We start from the raw sequence: 25,418 nt of genomic DNA, 5'->3' as shown, positions 1-25,418 counted from the left end.
ACTCCGGCAGTTGCGCTCTTTTAGGGGTCTTGCAGTCTGCACTCGGCAGACATGGGACGACCCGATTTGTGATAGAAGGGCGATGGCGCAATCGAGGGGTCCAGCGGTACATGTTGCAGATGATCTCATTTTACTGGCATTTACACACCCAAACCCTGGATGCGCGGCTCAGGCGGCCTGGGTTTTTATTTTACCTTACGTTATGACACGGCTTCAACACCGTAGAAGAGGACTGGGTTGATAGCAGCTGATCGTTGACAGGGGGTTAATGAGAAATGAATGCATGGGTTGTGTTCCCGAGTCCTGTCGCATAGTACAAAGGTATTGGGAGTAACACAAAACTCGCGTGAGCAAATACCGAGTTAGGTTGTCCGCCCACAGCTCCTAAAGCTCGATTGGAAATGCAACCAATGACCTGCCGGACGCGCCAACGCTTTGTGGCTGAAAGGGCCGTGGAATCACTTGTGTTTACCACCCGACTGAGTACTCCTGATCAGGTTTTATCCGCGGAGCGCCGATGCGGGCCACCTGTCGGGCCTCCTGAGCTGCCTGTAGCGGATGATGGGCTAACTGTTCCAACATGAGACAGCAGGAATCAACCCGGGCCAGTTGCACTGTCCATACGTACACATGGTTATTTGTGCAAGGGATTCCGCTTCAGCGAGGGGAGACTCATCGAAGTTCTAGGCATGTGGGTGAAGCGCTGCGAATGGGCGGAGGGGCGCATGGGGATGTGAGACGCTGCGGGCGCTGCGATTTGCTTGGTTACCTTGTAATAACTAATCGCAGCGTCTTGAGGTTGCCCGCGTCGGGTCTCGTCGCGGGGCCTTGCCGTTTTCGGCAAGACGCTGGAGGTTGCTTGGGTTAACTGAGTACCGTTAACGAGGTTGGTGGGTGGTGGTCGTTCCATTTGAACGAGGAGCTGGGTGAAAAATAAACATAGATAAAGGAATAATACAGCCATTTTCGGATGCTGGGCTGGATGCTGCGGCTTGTAGATGACGGCCATCTTCGTTTGACTGTCGTTGGATTGCACTGCGGTGTCCGGTGTGTGGTGGTGAAAGCAACTTGGAAAGAGTTGTGAGATTCCATCAGCGGGCTCTCCAAGCGCCGGCGCGCAGCAAGAACCTGGAACGGGACCGCTGAGTGAGCCGGCTTGCCGACCTGGACAGGGGGGCATGGGCTGCCTCCGTCTCATAGGAAGACTTGACAACGCTGGATTGGAGAGAACTGTTCAGCACGGAAACGGATCAGATAAAATCGGACAACGTAATAAGTAGAATAGCAGAGATCAACCGAAAACAAAAATCAACACGGGAGTTCTCGCTGAAAGTTGAATTCAATTCCAGTGGGAATGCTGCCAAGTTCGCCATCGCGATAAACTCGAGTGCAGGTGTGAGATCTCCCGGCTGCGTAACCCTGACCCCTGGAAGGAGACCCCCGGCGACCCGTTGCTGGGACTGCCCCGCCTCCTCCAAGATCGCATCCACCCGGCCCCGCGCCACGCGGATTCAGCTTCCCACTGCCAGCCAGTTTTCCTCCACCCGACTTGACCTCTCATCCCGCCCTTACCACGCGCCAGCACCCCCTTCTTCGACTTGGTGGCGGGCACAAAGGCGACGTGCACGCATTTAAGGACAAACGGCGCTTCTGACGGCTGCGGGATACTTTTTTCGTCGCCTTTTTTTCGCTGTTTCGACCTTTTTAGCCCTCGATCACAAACCCGAAATTCGCCAACCGAACGGGATTTTCTCACGGAACCTAAGCGCATCGCAGTCGGTCGGTCACCACAACACCACAACCACCACCAACTGGACAAAACCGATAAAACACTAGACCTACCATCCAGCACCCATGGCAGGCCCCTCCTCTCCCGGCAGCGACGGGCCGACTTTCGGCCCACCCCCTCTTCCCCCAGGATGGATCGCGCAGTGGGACGCCTCATCCAAGAAATATTACTTCGTCCAACTGTCCACCGGCGCATCGCAATGGGAGACGCCCACCGAAGCCGCGCCCGTCGGCGGCACACCCGCTGCGAACCACGAGCACCCCTATGGCACGCCCGGCAGCCAACGCGGGCCTGGTGGTGCGGAGATCATTGTTCATCCGGATGGGAGTCAGACGGCGAGGTATCCGGACGGTCGGCTCGAGCCTGTGCTTCCTCGTGAGGATGGGTCGTCGGAGGGGACTAGGGGGATGGGTGAGGGGGATGGTGAGAGGGGTCTTGGGGTATGTGGTTCCTTTTCTTTTCCGGTTTGCTCGGGGGCTGTCTGCGATAATCATTTGCAAATGTACGGATACTAACGTTTTGTCTGTCGCAGTCTTTCCTCGGTAACACCCTCAGCTCGCTCGGCGGTAAACAAGGTGGATCACACGGCGGTGGCGGGCTCGCTGGGCAGCTGGTGAGCGGACTTTTGTCTTCTGGCCATGGGGGTGGACAACACGGCGGTGGTGGTGGAAGCGGCGGTATCGGCGGGAAATTGGCCTCGCAGCTGGCTTCCAACCTGTTCTCGTCTGGGAACAAGCCGTCGCAGCCCCAAAATTACCACGGCAACCAGTCGTCTGGCCATAATTCCAGCGCCAGTGGCTTGGGAGGTATCGTCGGAGGAGTCGCCAATATGTTTGGCGGCAAACCCCACGGTTCGGTGAGTTTGAGCCCGCACGAAAAACCCACAAGAGAAAGCCTCCACTAACCCGAGAATCGCCACAGAACCAAAACTTCGGCTACTCCAACACCGGCCAATCTGGCGGATACAGCGGCCCAACCCCACCAGCCTCCTACCAAGCCCCCTCGCAACCCGGCACCACCCCGTCCTTCTACGGCAGCAGCAACGCCTCGCAGCATCAAACCCAGCAGCACCAGCCCTCCCACAACACCAACCAGTACTCAACACCCTCCTACGGCTCCCCAGCCAGCCACCACCAGCAGCAGCAGCAACAACACCCACCCCAACCGTCCCACGCCCAGGGCTACGGCTCCCCACAGGGCGCAGCCCACTCGTACACCCACCAGGGATCCTACAACTCCTCGCCGGCCGCCCCGGCGCCTTATGCCCAGCACGGTGGTCAACATGGCGGTCCACCACACGGACAGCCGCAGTATGCGCAACCGCAGTATGCCCAGCCGCAGTATGCTACGCCGGGCGGACACTCGGCGTACCCGCCGCAGCCGCAGTATGCGTCGGGCGTCGGGGGTGGGCAGAATCATGGGTATGGTGGTGGTCATCATTACTAGGGGGTTGGTGGTGACCGGACCGTGGCAGTGAGTGGTTGGGTGAATACACGAGGTCGCGGCGGTGTGCGAGGTCGGGGTCGCGGAGATGATTCTATGCGCGGGCGCGGACAAGGTCGCGGGCGTGCGAATGATTCCGAGCGTGGGCGTGGGCGGGGACGTGGACGGCCTGGTCGACGTGGTGCTGGTCGAGGTCGCGGGTCTTATCAAGAGGAACTTGGGGAAACGGGGTGATTGGGTGCTGGGTTCCAACAAGAGTGCAGCATGAGCGGAGCAAACGTTTTGGCACGGGAGAAAAACTACTTCGCAGTGCCTCTCGCCGATATCCGGTCGTTCTGAACGAAACAGGACGAGAAGCTCCCCGAAGCATGGACCGAGCCGGTTAGATGAGACCCGGCGGATTAGGCAAAGGGATAGATGGAGGGGATGATCAAAGATGGGTATGACGGTTTTGATACGTTGAGCCAAGTCTGGACATAGGTTGGGGAAGTCTAGGCTGGGGCGGATAGATTGGCTGTGGTGGAGTCTAAACGATTTTCCTATGTTTTTTTTTTCTCCCGTCATTTCTAGTCTCCCTCTGTAGCGCATTCATTCCATCAGGCTTCGAAATAGAACACATGCAAATAAACACACCACACCATCGAAATATACACTCTCGCCCGTCCTAAATACACCCATACCATTAATAATCAATTACCCCCCAATTACCTCCGCCCAACCAATTACTCCCTCTTCTTCCCCACCCCCTCCTGCTCTACCACCCCAGCATGAACAACCCCCCTCAAAAACGGCACCACCACCTTCCCCGCCACAAGCACCGCAACCACCGCCGTCATCACAACATACCCGACCGTGCCGACCAGCGAACGCGGGAGGAGGTTGAAAACAAACGGGTCCAGGATGATATCTACCGATACGGGGGGCGGTTTGCTCATGAGATGGCGGTCGGTGGTGAAGAAATCGGCGGTGGTGAGGATGTGGAGGAGGAGGAGGGAGGGGGTTGATTCCGTGGATTCCGTTTGGGGGAGGGGGGATGGTGATGGGGGGGTGTTGGGGGGTTGAAGGGAGAGGGAGTAGTTGTGGAGTGAGGTGATGAGGGAAGGGGTGTCGAGGACGGTGGGAAGGGGGTAGGTGGTGAGTGTGAATTCGGTTGGCTGCTGGGTGGTGTTAGTTGGTTGGGTGTTGACGTTAAGGAGATTTAATTTGATTTATTTTGTAAAAAAAAAAAAAGAAAAAGAAAGTTTTATGTTTCCTCCGTTGGATTTTGCATGGACATAAACTCACCGTCGCGGCCCAGCAAACGCGCACCTCGTACCGCTGCCCCGGGGTCAAATCATCCAGAATCAGCCATGTCTCGGTGCCTCTCGGTTTCTCATCTGATGGGAACTGAGCCGGGAGTTGGGTGCGGAGCGTCGAGTTGGCCGGGGTTAGGGTGTGCAGCCGCAGGTCGGTGAGGGTTGGGCGTGTGAGCGGGACGCGCACGCGCTCGGGGCCGAGGAAGATGGTTTTTTCCGTGTTGGCGAGGGCTGGGGTGAGGAGAGAGATGAAGGTGGTGAGTGAGAGGAGGGTTGGTTTCATGGCTGGGAGTGGTGTTGAGTGTTGTGGTATGGTCTGTTGTGTGAGTCGTGTCGAGGGTTAGGACTCCTATAGTGAATGCTAACTGGACCTAGGTATGTACGGTGTAGTCTGGCGTCTAAATGACGGCTGAAATCTCACCAATCAGCTGGCGCAAATTGCAATGATGTTTAGATGCATCGTTCGGAATATTTCGTGGGGCAACCGTGTTATGCAACAATCCGAGGGCAGTGGGGCACGCAAGAACAGGGGAGAGACAATCACATGTCGCCGTTGCGCTTCCATGGCCCAGCACCCCGGATTTTCCAGCAGGTGACGCAAGGACCGAGGGAAGAGACGCCAACCAGCAGGAACCACCACACGACCCCTTGCTCCGTCAACCACCGAAACCCGCCGTGGCCGTGACAACATTGCCTGATTTCGGGAGCGCTGGGTTCCGATCCGACAACAACCTTTGTATCAATTATCTGAATTGCTGCGAATTGTCGACTTACCGCTGTGTTCGCCAATTCCATCGCACCAATCGACCATCTCGAGTCCCGATTAAACGCCCCGAAGTCATTTGTCCCGCATTGTTCCCCGAAATTTGCTTGCATCCGGTGTCTCGACATTCTGATCCGATGAACGCCGCCGCGCGGCCGTGATCACTTTTCCCAACTCGCCCCGACCCGTCCTCCTTCACCCCCCCCCCCTGGGGTCACTCATCACCATGGCGCCATCACCATCAAAACCCATCGCCCTCGGCAGCATCGCCGCACGTGGCCGCGCTTTCCGCCAAGTCCTTCTCCGTCTGACACTCGTGTACATGCGCAACCGCAAGCGAATTTCCTACGCCGTCTACGTCACCCTGTTCCTGGCCCTCGTCCACCGCATCCGCAATACCATCGCCGACCACAAGGGGGCGCAGGCCCGCGAGGCCGAGAAGCGCGCTGCCAAGGCCAAGACGACCGCGATATCCGACGATGGCGAAGCCGAGGGGAAACAAAAAAAGGTGGCGCTGAACCGGGAGTTCTTCCGCTCGTTGGGACACCTGCTGCGGATTGTGGTGCCCGGGTGGAAGACGCGGGAGACGCAATTTCTAGTCAGCCACAGCTTCTTCCTGGTGATGCGGACGCTGATCAGCCTGAAAGTGGCGGCCATGGACGGTGCGATTGTGAAAGCGCTGATCAAGGGCAATGGGCGCGAGTTTTTGAAGCGCATCATGTGGTGGATGATTATTGCGGTGCCTGCGACGTTCACCAACTCGATGTTGGCGTATCACCAGTCGGAGTTATCTCTGCGGTATCGGATCCGCCTGACTGAGTACATCCACGAGAAGTACCTGTCCAAGTTGACCTTTTACGGCATCTCGGCCCTCGACGACAGGATCAAGAATGCGGACCAATTAATCGCCGTTGATGTCACCAAGTTCTCAAACCATCTTGCGGAGCTCTACAGCAACCTAGCCAAGCCGGTGCTTGATATGGTGAGTTTCAACCTTCTTTCGAGGGACTTCTCTTTGACTATGAACATCTCACTAACGCAGACAGACCATTTACACAATTTCACTTTCCCGTGCCGTCGGTGGTGAGGGCGTCGTGTTCATGGCGCTCCTGGTGCAGCTCTCTGCCAACCTCATGCGGGCGCTTACACCACCATTCGGCAAGTATGTCGCGGACGAAGCGAAGCTGGAGGGCGAGTTCCGCTTCCAGCACACAAGATTGATCGACCACAGCGAGGAGATCGCTCTCTATGCGGGCCACGAAGCGGAGAAGGACACGTTGGACAAGGGCTACTTCACTCTGATCAAGCACATCAACTTTATTTTGCAGAGGCGCTTTTACCACGGTTTCATGGAGGACTATGTCGTCAAGTACATCTGGGGCGCGCTCGGCTTGGTCCTGTGCAGTATGCCCGTCTTCGTCAAGCTCCCCGGCCAGGTTATCTCCAGCATGGGCGACCGGACAGAAAGCTTCGTCACCAACCGGCGGATGCTGCTTGGCGCTTCGGACGCCTTTGGTCGCCTCATGTTCTCGTACAAGGAGGTCATGGAGCTCGCCGGGTACACATCCCGTGTCTCGTCCCTCCTCCAGGTCATGGACGACATACAAGCCGGCAAGTTCTCCAAAAAGCTCGTCTCGAGCTCCGACACCGAAGCCAACGCGGCCGTGCTCAAGGGCCGCGGTGAGGTGTTCACCAGCAAGGACATCAAGTTCACCGACGTACCCATCATCTCTCCCAACGGTGACGTGCTCGTCCCCGCCCTCTCCTTCTCGCTCTCCCAAGGCGACCACCTCCTCGTCGTCGGCCCCAACGGCTGCGGCAAATCCTCCCTCTTCCGCATCCTCGGCGGTCTCTGGCCCGTCTACGGCGGCACCGTACACAAACCACCCTTCCACGAAATATTCTACATCCCACAACGCCCCTACCTCTCCAGCGGCACCCTCCGCCAGCAAATCATCTACCCCGACAGCCCCAGCACCATGCAGGCCAAACACGTCACCGACGACGACCTGCGCGACATCCTCCGCATCCTCTCCCTCGAACACCTCCTCGACGTCTACCCCGACGCCTGGAACGCCGAAGCCGAATGGAAAGACGTCCTCTCCGGCGGCCTACAGCAGCGCATCGCCATGGCGCGACTCTTCTACCACCGCCCGCGCTACGCCATCCTCGACGAGTGCACCAGCAGCGTGACGCTGGACACAGAGAAGGTCATGTACGATACCGCGAAGGACTTGGGTATTACCCTGATGACGGTCAGTCACCGCCGGAGTCTGTGGAAGTACCATACGCATATCCTGCAGTTTGATGGACAGGGGCATTATGTGTTCAGTAAGCTGGATGCGGATAGGAGGATGAAGCTGGAGGATGAGAAGGAGGAGTTGGAGTTGCAGTTGAGGGGGGTGCCGGAAATTGAGAGGCGGATTCGAGAGTTGACCGGCGCTGAGTAGGCTGAGGCGCTGGCGGACTTGTTGTTGAGGGTGCAGAGGGAACGGGAGGAGCAGGAAGCAGCGGAAGAGGAAGAGTGGGAGACGACGGAGGAGAGCAGTAGCGGGAGTGAGGAGAGAAGAGGGGAGGGTGGTAGTAGTAGTAGTGGTGGTGGTGGTGCTGGTGGTGGTGGTGGGAGTGGGACTGGTATTTCTGGGTCTACTCTTTGTGCAGGAGGATTCCAACTTGGGGGGTTCATCCTATCCTCTCAAGCTGTGACGGACACCCTGGCGAGCCCGGTTCCTGAGGATTCTGAGGACGGGGGCGCGCCACTGGTCCCTCAGTCTGGGCATTGAAAGGGGGGGGGGGGGGGGGGTGGTACTCCACGACGCGTGAAATGGATGCTGTTGTAACGCTAGGGCTTGGTTGAGTCGGAGGTGGTAATATGTGTTTTGTGTTTTGGTTACCTATTCTAGCGGGACTATGAGGTACAATACCGCAGGGAGGGAGAAAGGAAGAAGAAATGAAGGGAGGGAGGATAGGGTTATGTGTATGAATAACAACCTCGTAAGAAGTGGGTGTTGTATGGATTACTTGACCTGATCGGGTGAGGGGTTCTCTGTGGATACATGGACCCAGGGAGAAGGAATACAGAAGGATGAGCGGGGGTGGATAAAGGTTGAATAGATGAATTATTCTTTTATATGGTGCTTCATTCGGGGTGTGTTTGTGACAGTGTCTCAAAGTAATCGCAGAGGGGAATTGACAACCGCAGCGGCAACTAATACCCTCCTACACAAGTTATGTTCATTTCTTTCGAGTTGCGGACGACACTAGAGCACTCACTAATTACATACCTAACTACTTCGTAAGTACTTAGTGTTAGACGGGACTGATATTCAAGTACACACCAATATAATGGACAGCCAAGGACAGCGAAGCAAGCATTGTTCCATTCTGTGTCTCGTACCGTGTATTTTACAATGAACTGATTGACCAATCTTTCACAGAAAAAGCAGAATACGCCGAGAATTTCCCTACGGTACATACAGTATGTGTTCAGGATCCGAAAGTGTACAATACAAGAAATGAAAACACTCTTCTGACAATGCAGTATCATGTGCATTGGCACTGGTAGAAGGAGACCGAAGCTTCATCTATTCATCCATCCACCTCATCCCATCATCCTGTCCCCCGTCTCTTGACCTAGATGGGGAGATGAGCTGTCTCAGCTCTCTAGTACAACCCCGAAGGCGCAAAACTCGGCGCCACCTCCGTAGCAGACGTCTCAGCCTCAGTAGCCGTGGTACTAGCCTCAGTCGCGGTAGCAGTACCCGTACTCTCAGCAGCAGTACCAGTCGACGTAGCAGTCACAGTAACAACCTCATCCTCCTCACAACTATCCTCATCCCCAGTCGGCGAAGCCGACGCTGCGGCAGAGGCCGTAGTAGTCTCAGCCGGTGGGAACGAAGAGCCCCCAGCGGAGGTGGTAGTCGTAGACTCCGCGTCAGCATTGTCGCCGCCCTCACCAGCGAGGTTCCCACTGGTATCGATCAGGGTTGGGGCAGCCGATCCAGCAGCGGAAGCAGTCTTCGTGGAGAGGGAGGAGACGGCGCTGCTGGCGGCGCAGTTGTCGATTGTGACGAAGACGGTGGAGGCGGGGGGTGCGGCGGCGGTGGCGGTTTCGGTGACGGTTACTGTGGCTGTGGTGGTGGCTACGGCGTTGCAGTTGGCGCTGTCGTTACCCTGGCCGTTGCCGTTTCCGTTTCCGTTTCCGTTGCCGTTTCCGTTGCCGTTGCCGTTACCGTTGTTACCGCTGCCGGGCTGGACGCCAGCGGTGGTGGTTGCTGGGCGGTGGACGGTCACGGTGCGGGTGCCGGTGGATGTGGTCGTCTCGGTGGTGGTGGTATCCTGCTCACCGGTGCCCGCAGTTGCGCCCGCGGTGATGGTTGTGCCGGTGATGATCCCGTTGGACGCATCGCCTAGCACGCTGGAGGACACCGACGGGACGGCTGTGACGGGGCACACGACGGTTGTCAGCACCACGGTGTCGGTCACGACGACGGTGTTGAGAGCGTCGCTGGGCATGGTGGCGAGGTCTTCGGACTTGGTCGGGCAGTTGGTCACTGTTGCGGCGCAGGAGGTGATGGTGCGGACGGAGGTGGTCGAGACCGTGAGGGTTGTACTTCCGTTGCTATCAGAAGCAGTGGCCACCGGGTCGTTGGCCGCGGTGGAGGAGGCGCCCGCAGCGCCTGTGGCAGTGGCCGTGATAGTCGCGCTGGGTCCGGCAGATGCAGAGGGAGAGAGCGTGCTGCCCGTGATGATGCCCTTGGAGGCGTCGTCGAGGACGCTGGAGGAGACAGAGGGCACGGCCGTCACCGGGCAAGTGACGGTGGTCAGGACGACGGTGTCGGTGACGATGACTGTGCTCAGGGCCTCCGTGGGGAAATTGGAGAAGTCCTCGGTCCGCGTGGGGCAGTCAATGACCTCGGGCAGGCAGGAGGTGATGGTGCGGACTGAGGTGGTGGACACGGTCAGGGTGGTGATGCCGCTGACGGAGCCCGTGCCGTTGGTCGGGAAGGGGGGCAGGAAGCTGGTGACAAGACCGGCGCCTCCCTTCGAGGAGGACTCGCTGGTGGGCTGCGCGAGGGTGGCCGTGTCCGTGGTCGAGCCGGAGATAGCAGCCGGGTCGTCCGCCGGGGGCTCGATGATGCCTGCGGTCCCATTGCTGGCACGCATACGGAGGTAACGGGGGTGCCTCTTGGAGTAGGCAGAGGTGAGAGCGGCGAAGAGGCCGAGCGTGAGATAGGCGGTCTTCATGGTGAGTGAGTCTTTGGGAGGTTTGCTTTGTAGCGTGGTAGTATAATGTCTAGTGTGGGAGGGTTGATGTTGTTGGGCGTGTTTGTAGTTTCAAAAGTGCGCCAGGCTGAAAGAGTGGGTGGTTGTGGAAGAGTCGTTGAAAAGAGCGAGAGTCAACTCCGCTGAGGACAAGCAAACACAGTTGCTTGAGATGGAAAGAGAATGTAGATACAAGTGGGATGAAGCGAAAGCTGAACAGTCAGACAAGCAAAAGGAATGATGCTTGACTGGAGAGAAGAAAAAGAATGTAAGGCAGCACTGATGCCAAGGTGAAGTGAAGAACCCGTGAGGAGAGAAGGAGAAAGGGGGAAGAGACGAGACAGAGGTCGAACTCGGGCGTCACTAGCCGAGCTTTATGAGCGCCGCATGTTGAGCTCACGGCGTCCAGAGCATTCGATGGCATGGGGGTGACCCATAGCACATCCACAACATGACGTGGATCGAGAAAGAGAGCGGGGGTGAAAAGAAAAGTCAGGAGACGGGGGTCAAGGGCATAGCCGCCTTCACGGCCCCGTTCGGTGTTGCTGCGAGCCCCTCGGATGACATGGCATCACTGGTGGGGATTCGACGCATGTCACAGCCCACGTCCCTTCATCAAAGAGCATCTCGGTGGAAACAGCAGAAAAGTCCCACAGCTAGGACTAAATCGAGGTGCGTTTTCGCCGAGCTCAGCTGGAAGAAAGTGTGGTTTCGTGTCTAAGCAGGGGGAACCGCCTAGACCTGCCAGGGGTAAGGGTGCGGGAACCGAGAATCTGAGACGAACGGCCAGCCAATCGGGGGTTTGGGCGGCTGCTCGATCTGGTAAAGGGGCCGTTGAGGGGTCCGCCAGGGCAATGCGGATTTCTCTGTCTTGTTGATGTTGGGACGAGAAGAAGAAGACGAACTTGCAATGCATCGAGACCTCGCTCGAGGTCGAAGGGGAGAGTGTCTACAGCACCGATACTAGTAGGGCCGTGAGACGGTGAGACGATGAGACGAACCTATGGGTTCGAAACTTCGCAATCCTTTGTTTCGATGCGTTGCGATCCACGAGTGTTCCAAACGGCGCAAGCCTGACGAAAGCTGGAGCTATGTCGCAAACCCGGTTCTCCTGACGTCCTAAGAAACAAATAGACATCCCGGTCGGGGCTCTGCTGTCAAGCCGAAACCCTGTTGAGTCTTATGCCGTCGACCCAAGCGCCGTGTCGTTTCGATTTTGGGGGCGCAGAGCAGAAAGAGCGAGCTACCCGGGCTACTAGAGCGCCCATACTAGCATTGAAGGAGTACGCGCGGAGGCGTTGTCCTGCGTTACGTAGTAGATTAGATGGATATAAGACTATGCATTCTTTTCGAGTCAGCCTCGATTTGTGGATGCTCAGCGGGGTCCCGCTTCGAGAAGGCAACAAACAAGTTCTTGAACTTGGAGTTAGCAATTCCATCGCAAAGCGAAAAAATTGACGCAAATACCCCGCTGTTTAGATCTCCTCTTCCAACGCCCTTGATGCAAACAGCGTCGTCGTCGGCGCTGATGAGGGGTCAAAAATTACAAAGGGTGATGTTGTGGAAAGGGGGCGAGTTTCAGCCACTGCACCACCATCGGGAACTTCCCCCCACCCTGCGCATTGGGACCGCCTGTGATTGGCCCAAACATTCGATGAACACCCACGCGAGGAAGGAAAGGGGCCCATAAAAGACGCTTGTCGTCAATGCGAAACGGCGAGAGGCTGGAATTTCGGCGAGCGTCTACCAGGGTTCAGGGACGATTGTCTGCTGGGGTCAGAGAGGCTTTGGGATTTTGACGCATAGTTATAAAAGTTCTAGACTCCGGCGTCCCGAGGGATCAACGGGACCTTTTCCTGCCCCGATGGTCCGGACATCTGCTGATCAGCCCGGCCTGGCCTGTGCGTGCACGGCGAAGGAGGAGCTGTTTTTCCGTGTTGCACGTGGGAACCAAGGCCGACAAGAAGCGGAGCTGCACGAGGGAGCCGGAAAATCCGGATCGAAAATCGGGGTGCACACTGGGCCCGGTGAATCCGGATGCCGTCTCGGCATTTTCGAGGCCGGCTCCGCCGCCTGACGGTAATGATGACTGATCTTGGGCAGCTCCGGGCCGTCCGTACCGTACACAATGCGTTTGTCATCCCAAAATTTTCTCCCCGCCGTGTTGGAGATCAGCGTCCGTGCTTGGCTGATCAGTAAACCAGAACGCCCATTGTTGATCTCCCGTGATCAAGAATAGCACCACCACCTCCGAAACATCCTGTGGTTTAACGGGATGCATGTTTTAAAGTGTCGTCGGTTGAGCAACGTGATACCCCGAATTGAGAATTAGGGTGAAAAAATGAAGCTCATTTAACTCGAATGACGCAACTAATCCTTCAACTAGCAAACGACTAGCATTTCGTCCAACAGGCCGAATGCGGCCAATCGCGCCTTCCCACGGCGATGATATCGGGAAGGTCTGCTCCAAACAAACTCGGTGCACGGGCCACGCTCGGCGGGTTGACTGGAATGAATTTCCAAGGCAGCAAAATTTGCCTTCCTATTTAGGATAGTGCAGTCGTCCACATGGCGTGTGGGTTAGGGTTATGTGTGGCCATTCCCCGCGCCGACAACAACCGTGGACTAACCACTTTGGCACTTATCACCTCCCCGGTCTCTCCGCACATCGGGCGTCGGTCACGTCAGCCCCCCCTTCCCTCCCACGCGATCATATTTTATTTACTCTGTTTCCTTCAAAGTTGATTTACTGGAGATTTTTTGGTGTCTCTCGTTGGGCCGGAGTTGGATTTCTCTACCTGGTTGAGATCTGCTGCCAAGAAGAGTTCTGAGACTCAAAGTTGTGATTGATCTCTAATCAAGCAGCGGTGAATTCACCTTCAACCGTTTTCGTCCTTCTCACTTCTCTTATTCTCTTGAATTCGTGTCCCGTGAAATCACGTCACCGGCATCATGCGTGAGTGGCCAAAACACCAACAGTCACGTCCAAAATAGGTACTAAGAAATATTCAACTAATACTAACAATTCCCACAGGCCACTCTTCACTCCTGCCCTACTGGCTGGCCGTCCTGGCCCAGCTCACGCCGGGCCTGGCGTCCCCCGTGGACCAACAACACGTTGACCATAAGAAACACCACCCCATCCCCAAAGGCGGCCACGGCGCCGTCGCCAGCGAGAGCTCGATATGCTCCAAGATTGGTATTGACCTTATCGCCAAGGGTGTAAGCAGCGTCCCCCGCACCACGTTCACACGAAAGTGAATTTGTCATCATCATCATCACCAAACTGATAGCTAAAACTGGACATCCAGGGCTCCGCGGCGGATGCCATGGTCGGCACGACGCTCTGCGTGGGCGTCATCGGCATGTACCACTCCGGCATCGGTGGCGGTGGCTTCATGCTAGTGCGCGACCGCCGTGGCCACTATGAGACTATCAACTACCGTGAGACGGCGCCCGCTGCCGCGTTCCAGGATATGTACGCCGGCAATGAGAACGGGAGCGTCTTTGGCGGTCTGGCGGTTGGTGTGCCGGGCGAGCTGAAGGGGTTGGATCATTTGCATAGGAAATATGGGGTGAGTTGATTATTATCCGGTGAGGGTCAGCATTTGGGAGGATTGGTTGAGGCTGACAAAGCTGGGTTGGTCACAGCGGTTGCCGTGGAAGGACGTTGTCCTACCCGCTGTGCATGTTGCCAGGGACGGTTTTAATGGTGAGTACTAGGCCATTGTCAGGTTTTGAACTTTGGATTGACCTGACACTTTGTAGTGACGGAGGACCTGGTCCGCTACATGGCCAGCGCCACGGCCAACGGCAACACGTTCCTGACTGATGACCCGCTTTGGGCTCAGGACTTTGCTCCCAATGGTAAGCACATATTCATAAGAGACGTGGTGAAATGGAGACTAACAAACAATAGGCAAGCTTTTGGAACTCGGAGAGATCATCACCAGGAAGCGCTATGCCAAGTACGTTTGAATGTTGACCCCGAGCCGAAACTGGCCTCCTCCCACTAACACTTTCTCCAGCACTCTTGAGAAGATCGCTCACCAGGGTATTGATGTCTTTTACAAGGGAGAGCTGGGTAAGTTGGTTCTCGCCATGCATCGGTTATGGTTTGTACTGATCAATCCTGTCAGCCAAATCCATGATCGACCTCATCCAATCAACCAACGGCACGATGACCCTGGAGGACCTCGCGGGCTACAACGTCGACGTCCAACGCGCCCTGAACGTCACGTACGACAAGTTCCGGCTCTTCTCGACAGATGCGCCCAGCAGCGGTGCCATCACGACCAGCATCCTCAAGACTCTCTGGCAGTACGGCCGCAAGGACCTCCCCGATGTCAACCTGACCACCCAACGCTTCGTCGAAGCTACCAAGTTTGCCTATGGAGCACGCCTGCAGTTCGGCGATCCGGTGTACACGACTAACACCACGGACCTAGAGACCTACCTGCTGCAGGATTCGACAGCGCGCGACATCCGCTCGCGCATCTTGGACGACCGGACCCAGGAGGTTGAGGCGTACAACCCGCTGTCGCTATACATGCCCGAGAGCCACGGCACCTCGCACATTGTCACGTCTGATGCGTCGGGCCTGACCGTGTCCTCGACCACGACCATTAACCTGCTCTTTGGCGCGCAAATCATCACCCCGGAGACGGGCATTATCCTGTGAGTCCGCCCATCATTTCAGATGATCTTATTTCACATGACCCCGGTTTCGATTCTTGTGATTTTAACAAGTGCCCAACCTCAGAAACAACGAAATGGACGACTTCTCCCAGCCCGGGAAAAACAACTCCTTCGGCTACGCCCCTTCCCCAGCCAACTTCATCGCCGCCGGCAAACGCCCGCTCTCCTCCATCTCCCCGCTCATCGTCGAGCACGCCTGCAACGGTACCCTCTACTTTGCTACTGGCGCCGCCGGTGGCTCCCGCATCATCACGGCCACAACCCAAGTCGCCTGGAACATCCTGGCCTACGGTACCTCGCTGCACGACGCCATCGCCCACCCCCGCCTGCACCACCAGCTCCTGCCCGATACGCTGTCCGTGGAGAACGGGTATGACGCCGGTGTCGTGGCGAGTTTGCAGGCGAAGGGCCATGAGGTCGCGTGGATTGCGCCGGGGCAGAGTTCGGCGCAGGGCTTGATGCGGCATTGGGATGGCCGGTTTGAGGCTGTTGGTGAAACTAGGCAGGTGAACAGCGCGGGGTATACCGTCTAAATTTGGAGGGACTTTGGGGGTTTAAGCACTGAAGATGTGGTCTCATGGGGGAGGGGGGGTATACCCAGCGGGTAGTTTTTGCAACAGCGGAAGCATAGCAGGAGTTACTGTATTAGTAATGGACAGCGTGTATACCGTACTTTGACTCTTCGAGCAGGTTGGAATCATCACGGTTCTCTACCTAGTCCTGAAGGGTGTATATGTACATGTCCACGGCATTTCCAAGCAAGACTGGCCCACCTCTGTACTTCTCCCACACAAATGGTATAGCGGGGACCGGACGTCCGTTTCCAGATGGAGCGAGGGACAGGGTGGGGCGTTCCAAGCATTGGCTCCCCTTCCACCACATTCCCCGTCACGCTCGCACGCCCATTTAGACTAATTGGCCAACTCGGCCTACAAATGGTAGTGCTAACCGTTAACTCATCATTTTCTCAACCCCTCCTGCCTAACCCAAGCTGAGGTTGTGAGGGTCTGTGCCCTGTGAAATGGGAAAGGGAGTAGTTAGATAAAAAATCCTAAAAATGACTGAAAAAGGAATCGATAGAAAAGAATACTAGGGTATGCCGTATTCACTTTCAGCCGTTGGGCCACCTGCTGAACCGGCCCTAGATTACCCCCATCTTGGCCGATCGGGCTGTCCCAAGGAACTTGTTCAAGCACCTCGCGGTCTTTCACGAGGATGACCCAGTCAGGGGGAACAGGAATAGCGTTCAAAACCAGCGGCTGCGACAGGGCGATGTTCTTAAGGGTGTCGCGTTCCGCATGGGCGACCTCATACTTGTTGTTGTCATCGTCAGGGAGCTCGGCGGCGATGTTCTGCTCGAGGTCGAACTGAAGTCCCTGTTGTCGACGACTACCAGGACGAGGTAGGTGCTCTGCCTTTGGTCTAGGAAATCGTTGGGGCTGGAGAAGAGCGATAAGTCGACTATTTCCTTTTGGTATGGCAGGTTTGTGGCGGAGGAGATAGGTTCAGTTTGAAGAGGGCTAGGGTTTCGGGTCTCCAGTTCAAGGGAAGAGGAAGAAGAGTGGTTGTGAATACTGAGAAAGGAGAAGCGAGAGAATGGAAGAGAGAGAGGAAAAGGGCGGTTAATATAGACCGAGCCTCGGACCTCAGCTGGGGAAGAAATCTGCTTTGTTGATTTTAATTCCCGCGGCAGCCGCGGGAAGGAGAATATTAAGTCAAACGTCATACAAGCAGTCGGCCATCTGCATTACATTTGCTTCTGTCCAAATTGAGAATCACAACCTCCAATGATCGCTCACAGCCAGCACGACACTTCCAAATCGCGGTGGCGAGGGACAGGAAGCACACTTCGTGCATCAGCTGAATATGCGAGGAACTCCACCACACTGAGCATATTTTGTCTTGGAAAAGGGTTCCTCAACCAACAGGCATCGGATGCGGGAACCAGACATGTCCGATTCCCCCTCATTCACAATGCCAGCGGAGTCTCGAAGTACGCGTCTGCTTCTTTCTGATAATGGGTTTATACTCCGTCGTTAGTATGCGTATGATAAAGAAAAGGAAAGAATATTATTCGGGGAAAGGCGATCGTAGTAACTTGGGATAGAGTCACCAACAATTACCCCAACCCGATTTTCATCGGTACGACCCGAAGAGTTTGTCCCGGACCTCTGGCAAACAACTAGATCTCGTAATCATTTGTTGAGCACGTAGAGCACGATGGAAAATCTGGGGTTCTGGTCCAATCTCAACAGTCAACACTCAATGGCACAAGTCGAACGTCATGATTATCCCGGACCTCCTGTACAGGTCCCGTACTTAGTGTACATGATGCTGATTGGCGTTTGCGTTTGGGGTTGCTGCTTCGAGAATCAGCCGCTTACTCTATTGGGCTGTTGGGTCGCGAATTGACACCATCACAAGGGTGTGTGACGTCGAGTTGTTGTGGTCCCTCTCCTCGATCGAATCATTCCCATGGGTTCGGTTAAGACAAGTTCTGTTTCATTCCTTCTTTCGGGTTGTCCATGGTCTTGGCCGGCCTTGCTATTGGGGAGAAGGGAGGAAGTGGAGGGGGGTCTTGGATATGGAGCAGTTGAAACTGCAACCCCATTCTTGCACTGTTCATTGGCGACGATGCTGTTGTGTGGTCTGCTGGAGAATTAACTAACGCGGGAGCGCGGCCCCTGCGGGAAGTGTTCTCTGTATCCGGTGGGTTAACAGCAGCTGAAAATGCGGGGATTCTCACAAAGGTAACTAGGTATGTGTCAGGTACATCCACGGCAAACAGAATAGAATCCTCTTGGATTTGTGAACATTTCCTTACCTTCAGTTCGGGGGGAGAGCGTCGAGGATATTGAGTATCACACTCCGAGCCGGTACCCAGGATCCTCGGTGATCCCATCCGAGAACTTGACTCAGGCTCTTGGAAAGCACAGCGGTAGTCGACTCGTAATTACTGTACACTACACTACACAAAGCGAGAATCTCGGGATAGCCCCGCGATCGGGAAACATCCCTTCCGAGACAATGCGCATCCGAATCGAGTTGGATCAGCGGCATTATTGGTAGGTCCCGTCATCGATTCATCATGATCATACCCCGTTGCGGCCCGAGACAGCATGCCTGCCGATGTCACATCGGCCTGTCGAGAAACAGAGGAGGGGTCAAGGTACAGATCGAGCGAGGCCTCTTTGGACAAGCCCGTCGGAACACCCGACCGGTGAGCTCATCCAAGTCCTGACATCTCAGGCGGGTCCTCTCAACGCTGTGTTCCGGTGAGAGAAAAAAGGGATCGTACTCGTAGCCAAACATGGGTCAACTTCTCGCAACTGATCCTTCTTCACAGCAGCATCTGCCAGCATGATTTTCAACCTTCGCCTATCACACAACTTGGCCTGGGGTTGTGCTCATCCTTGACTGATATTACCGTCCAACTTCCTGTTGTTGGCGCGGCGATGTGGCTGGCCCAGTTAGGTACTTACGCGACCCCGTGTTGTAGGTGTGTCCTTCCGATGGGCTCGGCTAGAAAGTCGTCTGCATAACGACCCCTCTTCCGACGGCCCATTTTGGCTGCGAAGAGACGCATAAAGGTTACGTTTGTGATTACCGGCTTATGGATAACGAGGTGGCTAGCTTGGCCGAATGCCATCGTTGCACCTTCCACCATCACCTACTAATTATGTAATAACTAATGCAAAAGGTACTTGATTGTCGGAAGGTGAGGCCCGAGGGGATCATGGGCTACTATGACGCAAGCTATGGGAAGAATGGAAGAGAAGCTCTCGCAAGGAAGCGGGTCATCACCTGTCATCATTGTTAGCGTGTAATACCGCACCATACCGCACCATACCGCGGCAAGCGCGGGTTGTGCGGGAGGTGTTGGCCACCGTCGAGTCAGGTCTCGCATGATGCATAACAACCTTCTAGTCCAGCGTAGTGCCAATGCAGCAGCGTGCTTCAGGCAGCTGCGCTGCACCAAGTCATTAGGTAATTAATCAAACACGGAGGTAGCGAAGTTTGCGCCGTGCGGCTGCGTGGGCGGAAAGGTCGTTCGGGCGACGCATAATTACTCAATGAGTAATGAGATATTAACGAAGTTTGGTGCCAATATTATTATACAAAGGAGACGGTGAATGAAAGACAAATGATTTATCCTTTTCAGAGCAAAAAGAAGAATGTGTAACGGGAAAAATGAATAGAAAGAAGACTTTTTAACAACACAAATGTTTTATCCCTAGTTATCAAAAAAGAAGACGGTTTATTAAGACAAATGATTCATCCTCAGCGGGATGGGCGATGAGTTATCTTTTCTAAATCGAAGTATAAGTAATGATGTCGTCGGTGCCTGGCCTGGGGGAGGATGAATGCTCGTAATTGCCTGGACAAGGAATGGGCGTTTTGTACATACACTATAACCGAGCGGTCGATTGCTTGATGCGAAATGAGGATGAGATCAAGGCTCTTGTTATTCGGGTTGCGCAAAGCCGCAGACGGTCCGAGGAGAGCAAGGGGGACCCGACCGCTGGGCTTGTAAATGGGCTTAATTACAAGAATCCAAGCTCCGCAAAGCGACGTACAAGATCGTCATCATCCACCGTGACCTGTCTCCCGCTCCTGTCAAAATGCGGCTGGTAGAAGTCGCATTCCCCTAGCCTACAAACGAAGTGTACTCCACGGGGAACCTTCTTCTCCCTACCAGCCAACTGCTGCTTGCTTGAAGCGCCACAGTGACAGGATGGATTGTCAGGGATATTACCCCTGCGGTCTGCGAAACACAGGAACTTGTCGCAACGTTGGCATTTGTAAAAGGGGCGGTTGGCGTTTCCTTTGCGATTGGAGCGTCGGGTGAGGAACCTCTCGCTCCGCCGCCCACAACGGTGGCACAGTGGAGGGTCCTCGGGGAATGCGGTAAGATTGGGGTGGGAAAGCGACTGGTTCCGAGTCAACTGTCAGCGTTGCCTTGGTTGAGGTCCCCGAGATTCAAGGAGTGCCTACCATCTTCGAGATACACTTGTGAATTGCGCGTTAATGACTGCGAGTTGCCTCTTGGTCGACCGTACAAGGTGTCGTTCGAGACGTCAGTAACTGTCTTATTGTCTCTGTATTTGAACGGGAACGGCTCGCATACGAGGTGAGGGATGCTCTTCAGAACTGCCCTCAGTAAGGAATATCAACGGCGGGAAGTGATTAATTACCGTTGGCGAACGTAAAGAACTTTGCGGTAGTTTGGTTCGTCGTTCATCGTGCCTCTGTCGAGCAAGACCGCCTCTTAATTATAGCTCAGAACGTTGTGTAGTTCACACCTAGACAGGAGAAGCCCAGCCAATCCATTCGTTTGCCGACACAAACACACGCAACGAATCCGAAGACTTGCGTCTTTGGGGTTTCCGCCGGCTGTGTGCACGACTTTGGCTGCGGCAGCCCGGCTCGCCGGCAATCTGAACCACTAAAGACCATTATCCCCAACAGTAACGACAATGTTTGTGGATGGCAGGGCCACGGAAAAGTCGGGAATGTACTTTAGCTCCAAAGTCTCAAGCCGCAGCGGTGAGTCGGTCAAATACGTAGGTAATTAGTAGACGTCCTGATTTCAGAAATTCACTCTGAGCCAACGCTCTCCGTTTGCTGTTCTACCTACCTAGGCAGGGAAGACCACTGTTCGCAGACCTCGCACGTCTTGGGCGGTCCGCCTTGATCGCACCTCAGGAGCACCAAGGGGATCAGCATGGTAGAGATACTACGGGTTTCCCTGTTTCCTTAGGTCAACTGACTTCCGGTGGTGCTTAGGCGACATGCTTTCTCTGACATCTCGGATCTCAATAATGCCGTTTGCCTTTCCATGGCTGCCAGATAGACTCTGCTGCTCAAGACCTAGGATTGATTCTTGGGAATTGATTGTTTGGCGGCTTTGTTCCGAGGACATTAACAACTGTATTCGCCCGGGTTCATTATCATTACTAAGGTAGTGATATGTCGCGAAGGAGTTGTTGGTGGTAAATCAACTATAGGGAAGTCCTCGCTACACCATCGCTATACACCTCCTGTGTACGCGGCCGACAGCACCCTTGGAATTTGTCGCGTCAAGCCCCATACCGATCACATCAGTTCAATGCCGGTGTAATTGTTTTTTATTTGCCTAAGTTGCAATCGTGCAACGTCATTCAAAGAGTTGATTGTGTGTGTCTAAGCAAAGGGGGGCTTTGTACATACCACATGGGTTCCGATTAAATCATACAATGTCTCGTGTTACTGACTACATTGTAGATACCTACCTCATGGATCTCTAAATGGATACCCACTACCTTGACACAAATACGAAATAAAACCTACCGCCTTACCAACCTACCCACCTAGCTGCTTAGCCGTCCCTTCACTGCATAGAGGACAGGGCTGGAGACTGAAGGCGCTGGTGTGCTTCCGCTGCTGAAATGCGTCGGCTCGGTTCCCACGTCACCATGTCACGGAGCAAACGCGTTAGCTCGTCCCGCTGCACTGCCGAGAGGTAAGAAGCCCCCTCGGCGAAAAACTCCTCAAAGCAGACCACCGACATCTCACCATTATACCACTAATCTGGCTCGGGATGTGCAACCGGTTCTTAACCCGGTTCTGCGAGACCGTACTTCAGACATACTTTCCCCTCCAATTACTCGGGACTGGGCCGTAGTGCTGAACGATAAAACGAACGAGCAGAGTGTAGATCTGCAAGCCGGACTGGAACATGTAGTGGTTGGCGTAGATGTAGTAAAGAAGCGCTGCGAGTTGCCAGACATCGGAGTGGGTCGTGGCTGGGTAACCGAATAGGAGCTCCGGTGGAAAGAAGTCAACGGGGCATCCCAGGGTCGGTGGCGGGCTGGAGCTGAGAAAGGCGCAGCCAAAGTCGATAACCCGGATGCTTGTCAACGATGAAAGGTCGGGCCCGGAAAAGGACGCAGCCGCAACTACTCTCTTTGGGCCGTGTTTGGAGCGTGGCACAGGGCCTTTGCGGAGCCGAAGCGGCTCGTCTTTGATTGGGCCCAGGAGCTCTAGAAGCCGGCTTTCGGAAACGGACTGTATATCTGGGATAGCGATTGCTATGTGTGAAAGCGTCAGGTCTGTGATCAATGTGTGTTAGTTAGCAGGTGTGTCCCAGTGGAATGAGTGCAGTAATCAAGCGTCGGGAGAAAACGGAGTCTTACCACTGTGGCAAATGCCGTGAGAGTGAAGAAAGGCGACGGCGCTTGTCAGTTGTTAGCAGATATGGTGTCGTTGGGAAGGGGCCCACTTCTTTGTGCTGATTGAATGAAGGGTTAATCCGAGGACGGGGGAGACGAGGCACTGATGCTGGCCGTTGGGGCCCAAGATAGTGAATGAGTCCTCGACCATGGCGATGTTTGGGTGACCAAACTTGCCTACTTGACCGAGGCGTTGGAGGAAGTGCAGCTCGTTATCGCCGCGCATGTTACCTATATTTGACCGAAAGATCTTGAGGGCGTGGAACGAGACTGGAGGAGGGTCTTGTTGGCCGACACAGTGTTTGCGCTGTCTCTTGACCAGCCAGACAGTGGAGTAGGCCCCGTGTCCAAGCTTATGGGCGACAGTGTAGCTATCCTGGCCGTTCGCGATGGTGTCTCCAATATCAGTTGGATGATAGCCGCCGGGCACGTAACATTCGACGTTTTCAACGAGTTCTTGCATCACGAGCGTGGTGTGTCGATACAGCCAGGCGTGATGCGGCAAAGTTTGCTTCGGTTGAGATATGGCGCCGGTGCTGACTTTTTCCTTGTTTTTTTAATACCTACCTAAACAGTGATGGGCGTTGCGAGAGGGCGCTCGAGAGATCTGGCGGCTGGAGTTCGTTGGATTGATAAAGATGAAAGAAGAAAGTTCCGCAAATGATCAATAGATGAGGGCTAACGAGGTACTTATTTGGGCGGGGTAAGGCTCGTATGCCAAGCCTTGGTGGGCCGTGCACGGAAAGAACCGAGTTCCATGGGTTAGGCACACGAATTTGACACATCCAATGTCATCTAATTATTCGTCGTGTACGAATATGTAGATGCTTTTCAGCCAGTGCCCAGCACTGGTTCACCTGTTGTTGGCACATTGGGGGGGACAAATACAAGGTGGCGGTTGGTTCAAGTCGGCGGTTGAATCGCTCATAGGTTGGTAATTGGTCCGTTGGCTGCAGCCCTTTGTGCTGGTCGGTGGCGGAAGGTTTGAATGCTGATGCCGACTGTTGGCCGTCCGCCGGTTTTTGGCAGAGTTTGATGACCTTGTCCAAAAACAATTTTTCCATTAACTTGTGAAGACTCAATAACTTGAACGGCCGGCATTGCTGCCGAACCGTTGCGTCCCGTCACGGCCCGAGACTAGGAGGTATCCCGAGGTTACATCGGAGCCAAGGACCTTGTCTACACTAATCACGGGTCGTCCCGCTCGCCTTACCTACAATGTGACGCTGCGATCTCGCTGCGACGCTGACCCCAGACCCTCTCTTGATTGCACTACAAACAACATTTCATCCTCTGGCTTGAGAGTGTCGCCGGTCTGCGATACCCTCCCTGTGGCGGGTGATATATTTTTGATTTTCCAAGTTGTTCCGTCTGATGTCCTGCTTTTCTTACATAAATAGCCCATATCTCAAAATTCCCGTGACACACGGCATGATCATATCTCCGGTAGGTACTGTACCTTTAGGTACTGACTGTACAGAGAAGCACCTCACCTTTACCGGCTAGTATCCACCACACATCGCCCCACAACCTTGCCCTCGCCCAGGGCCCGATACACATCGCCCAGCTCACTGAGCCCGACCGTCTTGACAGGCACCTTAATGTCACCCCTCAAAAAGAAACCGAGGGCCTCCTGCGCGTCCTGGCGATTCCCCACATAACTGCCGCGGATCGTGATCATGCGCACGACAGTCTCAAACACGGGCGCACGCAGCTCCGCGTTAGGCGGGAGCCCAACACACACAATGGTGCCGCGCGAGCGCACGTACTGGATAGCCTGTCGAAACGGAGTCGGCGAGACGGCCAGCAGGAGAACAGCGTGCGGGCCGGAGAGCGGAGATTGCTCCACGTTGGAGGCCACCGCAGTCGTATCCGAACACACCCGGCGGACGGCACGGACGAGCTCCTTACTGCCCTCCTCCGAGTCCGAAGCATAATCCGTAAAATCGATATACTCCTCAACCCCCATCTTCCGACAGCTATCCCCCTTCTCCTTCCCCCCATCAATCCCCACCACCCGCAACCCCATCGCCCGCGCATACTGCACCGCCATCGACCCCAACCCACCTCCCGCACCCACCACCACGACCCACTGACCCGGCCGCGCCCCAGATTCCTTCAGCGCCTTGTACACCGTAACCCCCGCACACAACACCGGCGCAAGCGCCGCCAAATCCAACTTCCGACCCTCGGCATCATCATCCGGAATCCGCGTGACATGCGCCGCCTTGGCCAGGGTATACTGCTGGAACGTGCCAGGCACCGTGTACCCCGAGAACTGCGCGCGCGGGCACAGCGGCTCGTCGCCGGCGAGACAGAAGGCGCAGGCGAGGCAGCTGCTGTTGAGCCATTTGACGCCGGCGCGGGCGCCGATGCGGAGGCCGGTGTCGTTGGTGCCGACTAGGTCGCCTTTGGCGACGATGGTGCCGACGCCTTCGTGTCCGCCGACGAGGGGCAGCGGGGCCGGGATGGGCCAGTCGTTTTGGAGGGTGTGCAGGTCGGTGTGGCAGACGCCCGAGAAGTGGATGTGGAGGAGAACTTCGTCGGGGCCCGGGCGGGGGACGGGGATCTTTTTGTAGACGACGGCTAGGAGGGGGGTTAGTTAGTTGTGGCGGTTGGATAGGTATTTACTTAGGTAATCAGGGTGCCTAATTGGGGGGTTGCTTAGGGGTGAGTAAACAGCAACATACGGCCGCCCGACTTCTCAATCACCTGCGCCCATTGCTCGCTGGGGATGTCGAATTCGGTCATTTTGAAACTGTGTGCAGAAAGTGATGGTATTTTGGGTTAAAATTCAGAGATTGCTAGTCATGTTGCCCGGACTAATTATGTGTGAGTGAGGAGAACAGTGGGCCAACGAATGAAAGACAGGATGATGATGTCACGAGTGGTTGTCGCTACACCAACCAACGTCCACGTCCTCGGCTGTGAGATAGTGTAAATTGGCCACCTGT

The 25,418-nt window shown here is 55.4% G+C and overlaps 8 protein-coding genes across 8 annotated transcripts; 3 read left to right on the top strand and 5 right to left on the bottom strand.

Moving 5' to 3' along the window:
• Positions 1–1,854: 1,854 nt before the first annotated feature.
• C8A04DRAFT_39694 (uncharacterized protein) lies at positions 1,855–3,235 on the top strand (the record flags this gene model as incomplete). Its single annotated transcript, XM_062784680.1, has 3 exons — positions 1,855–2,229; positions 2,322–2,645; positions 2,678–3,235. 3 exons carry the CDS (start codon positions 1,855–1,857, stop codon positions 3,233–3,235), a joined length of 1,257 nt encoding a protein of 418 aa, XP_062634055.1.
• Positions 3,236–3,954: 719 nt separating this feature from the next.
• Positions 3,955–4,810, bottom strand: C8A04DRAFT_14694 (uncharacterized protein; the record flags this gene model as incomplete). Its single annotated transcript, XM_062778197.1, has 2 exons — positions 3,955–4,389; positions 4,517–4,810. The coding sequence occupies 2 exons, from the start codon at positions 4,808–4,810 to the stop codon at positions 3,955–3,957; spliced, it is 729 nt and encodes a 242-aa protein (XP_062634054.1).
• A 706-nt stretch (positions 4,811–5,516) lies between these two features.
• Positions 5,517–7,740, top strand: C8A04DRAFT_14704 (ABC transporter transmembrane region 2-domain-containing protein; the record flags this gene model as incomplete). Its single annotated transcript, XM_062778202.1, has 2 exons — positions 5,517–6,272; positions 6,337–7,740. The coding sequence occupies 2 exons, from the start codon at positions 5,517–5,519 to the stop codon at positions 7,738–7,740; spliced, it is 2,160 nt and encodes a 719-aa protein (XP_062634053.1).
• A 1,213-nt stretch (positions 7,741–8,953) lies between these two features.
• Positions 8,954–10,537, bottom strand: C8A04DRAFT_14729 (uncharacterized protein; the record flags this gene model as incomplete). The annotated part of the gene is made up of 1 exon (XM_062778211.1): positions 8,954–10,537. One exon carries the CDS (start codon positions 10,535–10,537, stop codon positions 8,954–8,956), a length of 1,584 nt encoding a protein of 527 aa, XP_062634052.1.
• A 2,970-nt stretch (positions 10,538–13,507) lies between these two features.
• Positions 13,508–15,786, top strand: C8A04DRAFT_31767 (uncharacterized protein; the record flags this gene model as incomplete). The annotated part of the gene is made up of 9 exons (XM_062781872.1): positions 13,508–13,511; positions 13,590–13,777; positions 13,867–14,130; positions 14,207–14,267; positions 14,324–14,422; positions 14,475–14,523; positions 14,584–14,639; positions 14,695–15,232; positions 15,318–15,786. The coding sequence occupies 9 exons, from the start codon at positions 13,508–13,510 to the stop codon at positions 15,784–15,786; spliced, it is 1,728 nt and encodes a 575-aa protein (XP_062634051.1).
• A 4,011-nt stretch (positions 15,787–19,797) lies between these two features.
• Positions 19,798–20,145, bottom strand: C8A04DRAFT_14705 (uncharacterized protein; the record flags this gene model as incomplete). The annotated part of the gene is made up of 1 exon (XM_062778203.1): positions 19,798–20,145. A coding segment is annotated over one exon (348 nt), but the record flags the coding sequence as incomplete, so codon positions are not given.
• A 1,478-nt stretch (positions 20,146–21,623) lies between these two features.
• Positions 21,624–23,336, bottom strand: C8A04DRAFT_39689 (kinase-like domain-containing protein; the record flags this gene model as incomplete). The annotated part of the gene is made up of 5 exons (XM_062784679.1): positions 21,624–21,818; positions 21,881–22,344; positions 22,429–22,469; positions 22,515–22,975; positions 23,322–23,336. The coding sequence occupies 5 exons, from the start codon at positions 23,334–23,336 to the stop codon at positions 21,624–21,626; spliced, it is 1,176 nt and encodes a 391-aa protein (XP_062634049.1).
• A 623-nt stretch (positions 23,337–23,959) lies between these two features.
• On the bottom strand, positions 23,960–25,215 carry C8A04DRAFT_14713 (chaperonin 10-like protein; the record flags this gene model as incomplete). The annotated part of the gene is made up of 3 exons (XM_062778204.1): positions 23,960–24,307; positions 24,365–25,050; positions 25,155–25,215. The coding sequence occupies 3 exons, from the start codon at positions 25,213–25,215 to the stop codon at positions 23,960–23,962; spliced, it is 1,095 nt and encodes a 364-aa protein (XP_062634048.1).
• Between the last annotated feature and the right edge of the window lie 203 nt (positions 25,216–25,418).

This window comes from Dichotomopilus funicola, assembly GCF_033296635.1.
Source record: "Dichotomopilus funicola strain CBS 141.50 unplaced genomic scaffold C8A04scaffold_72, whole genome shotgun sequence".
NCBI lineage: Eukaryota > Fungi > Ascomycota > Sordariomycetes > Sordariales > Chaetomiaceae > Dichotomopilus > Dichotomopilus funicola.
Note: the sequence above shows the minus strand (reverse complement) of the source record. Positions and strands in the feature narration are given on the sequence as shown.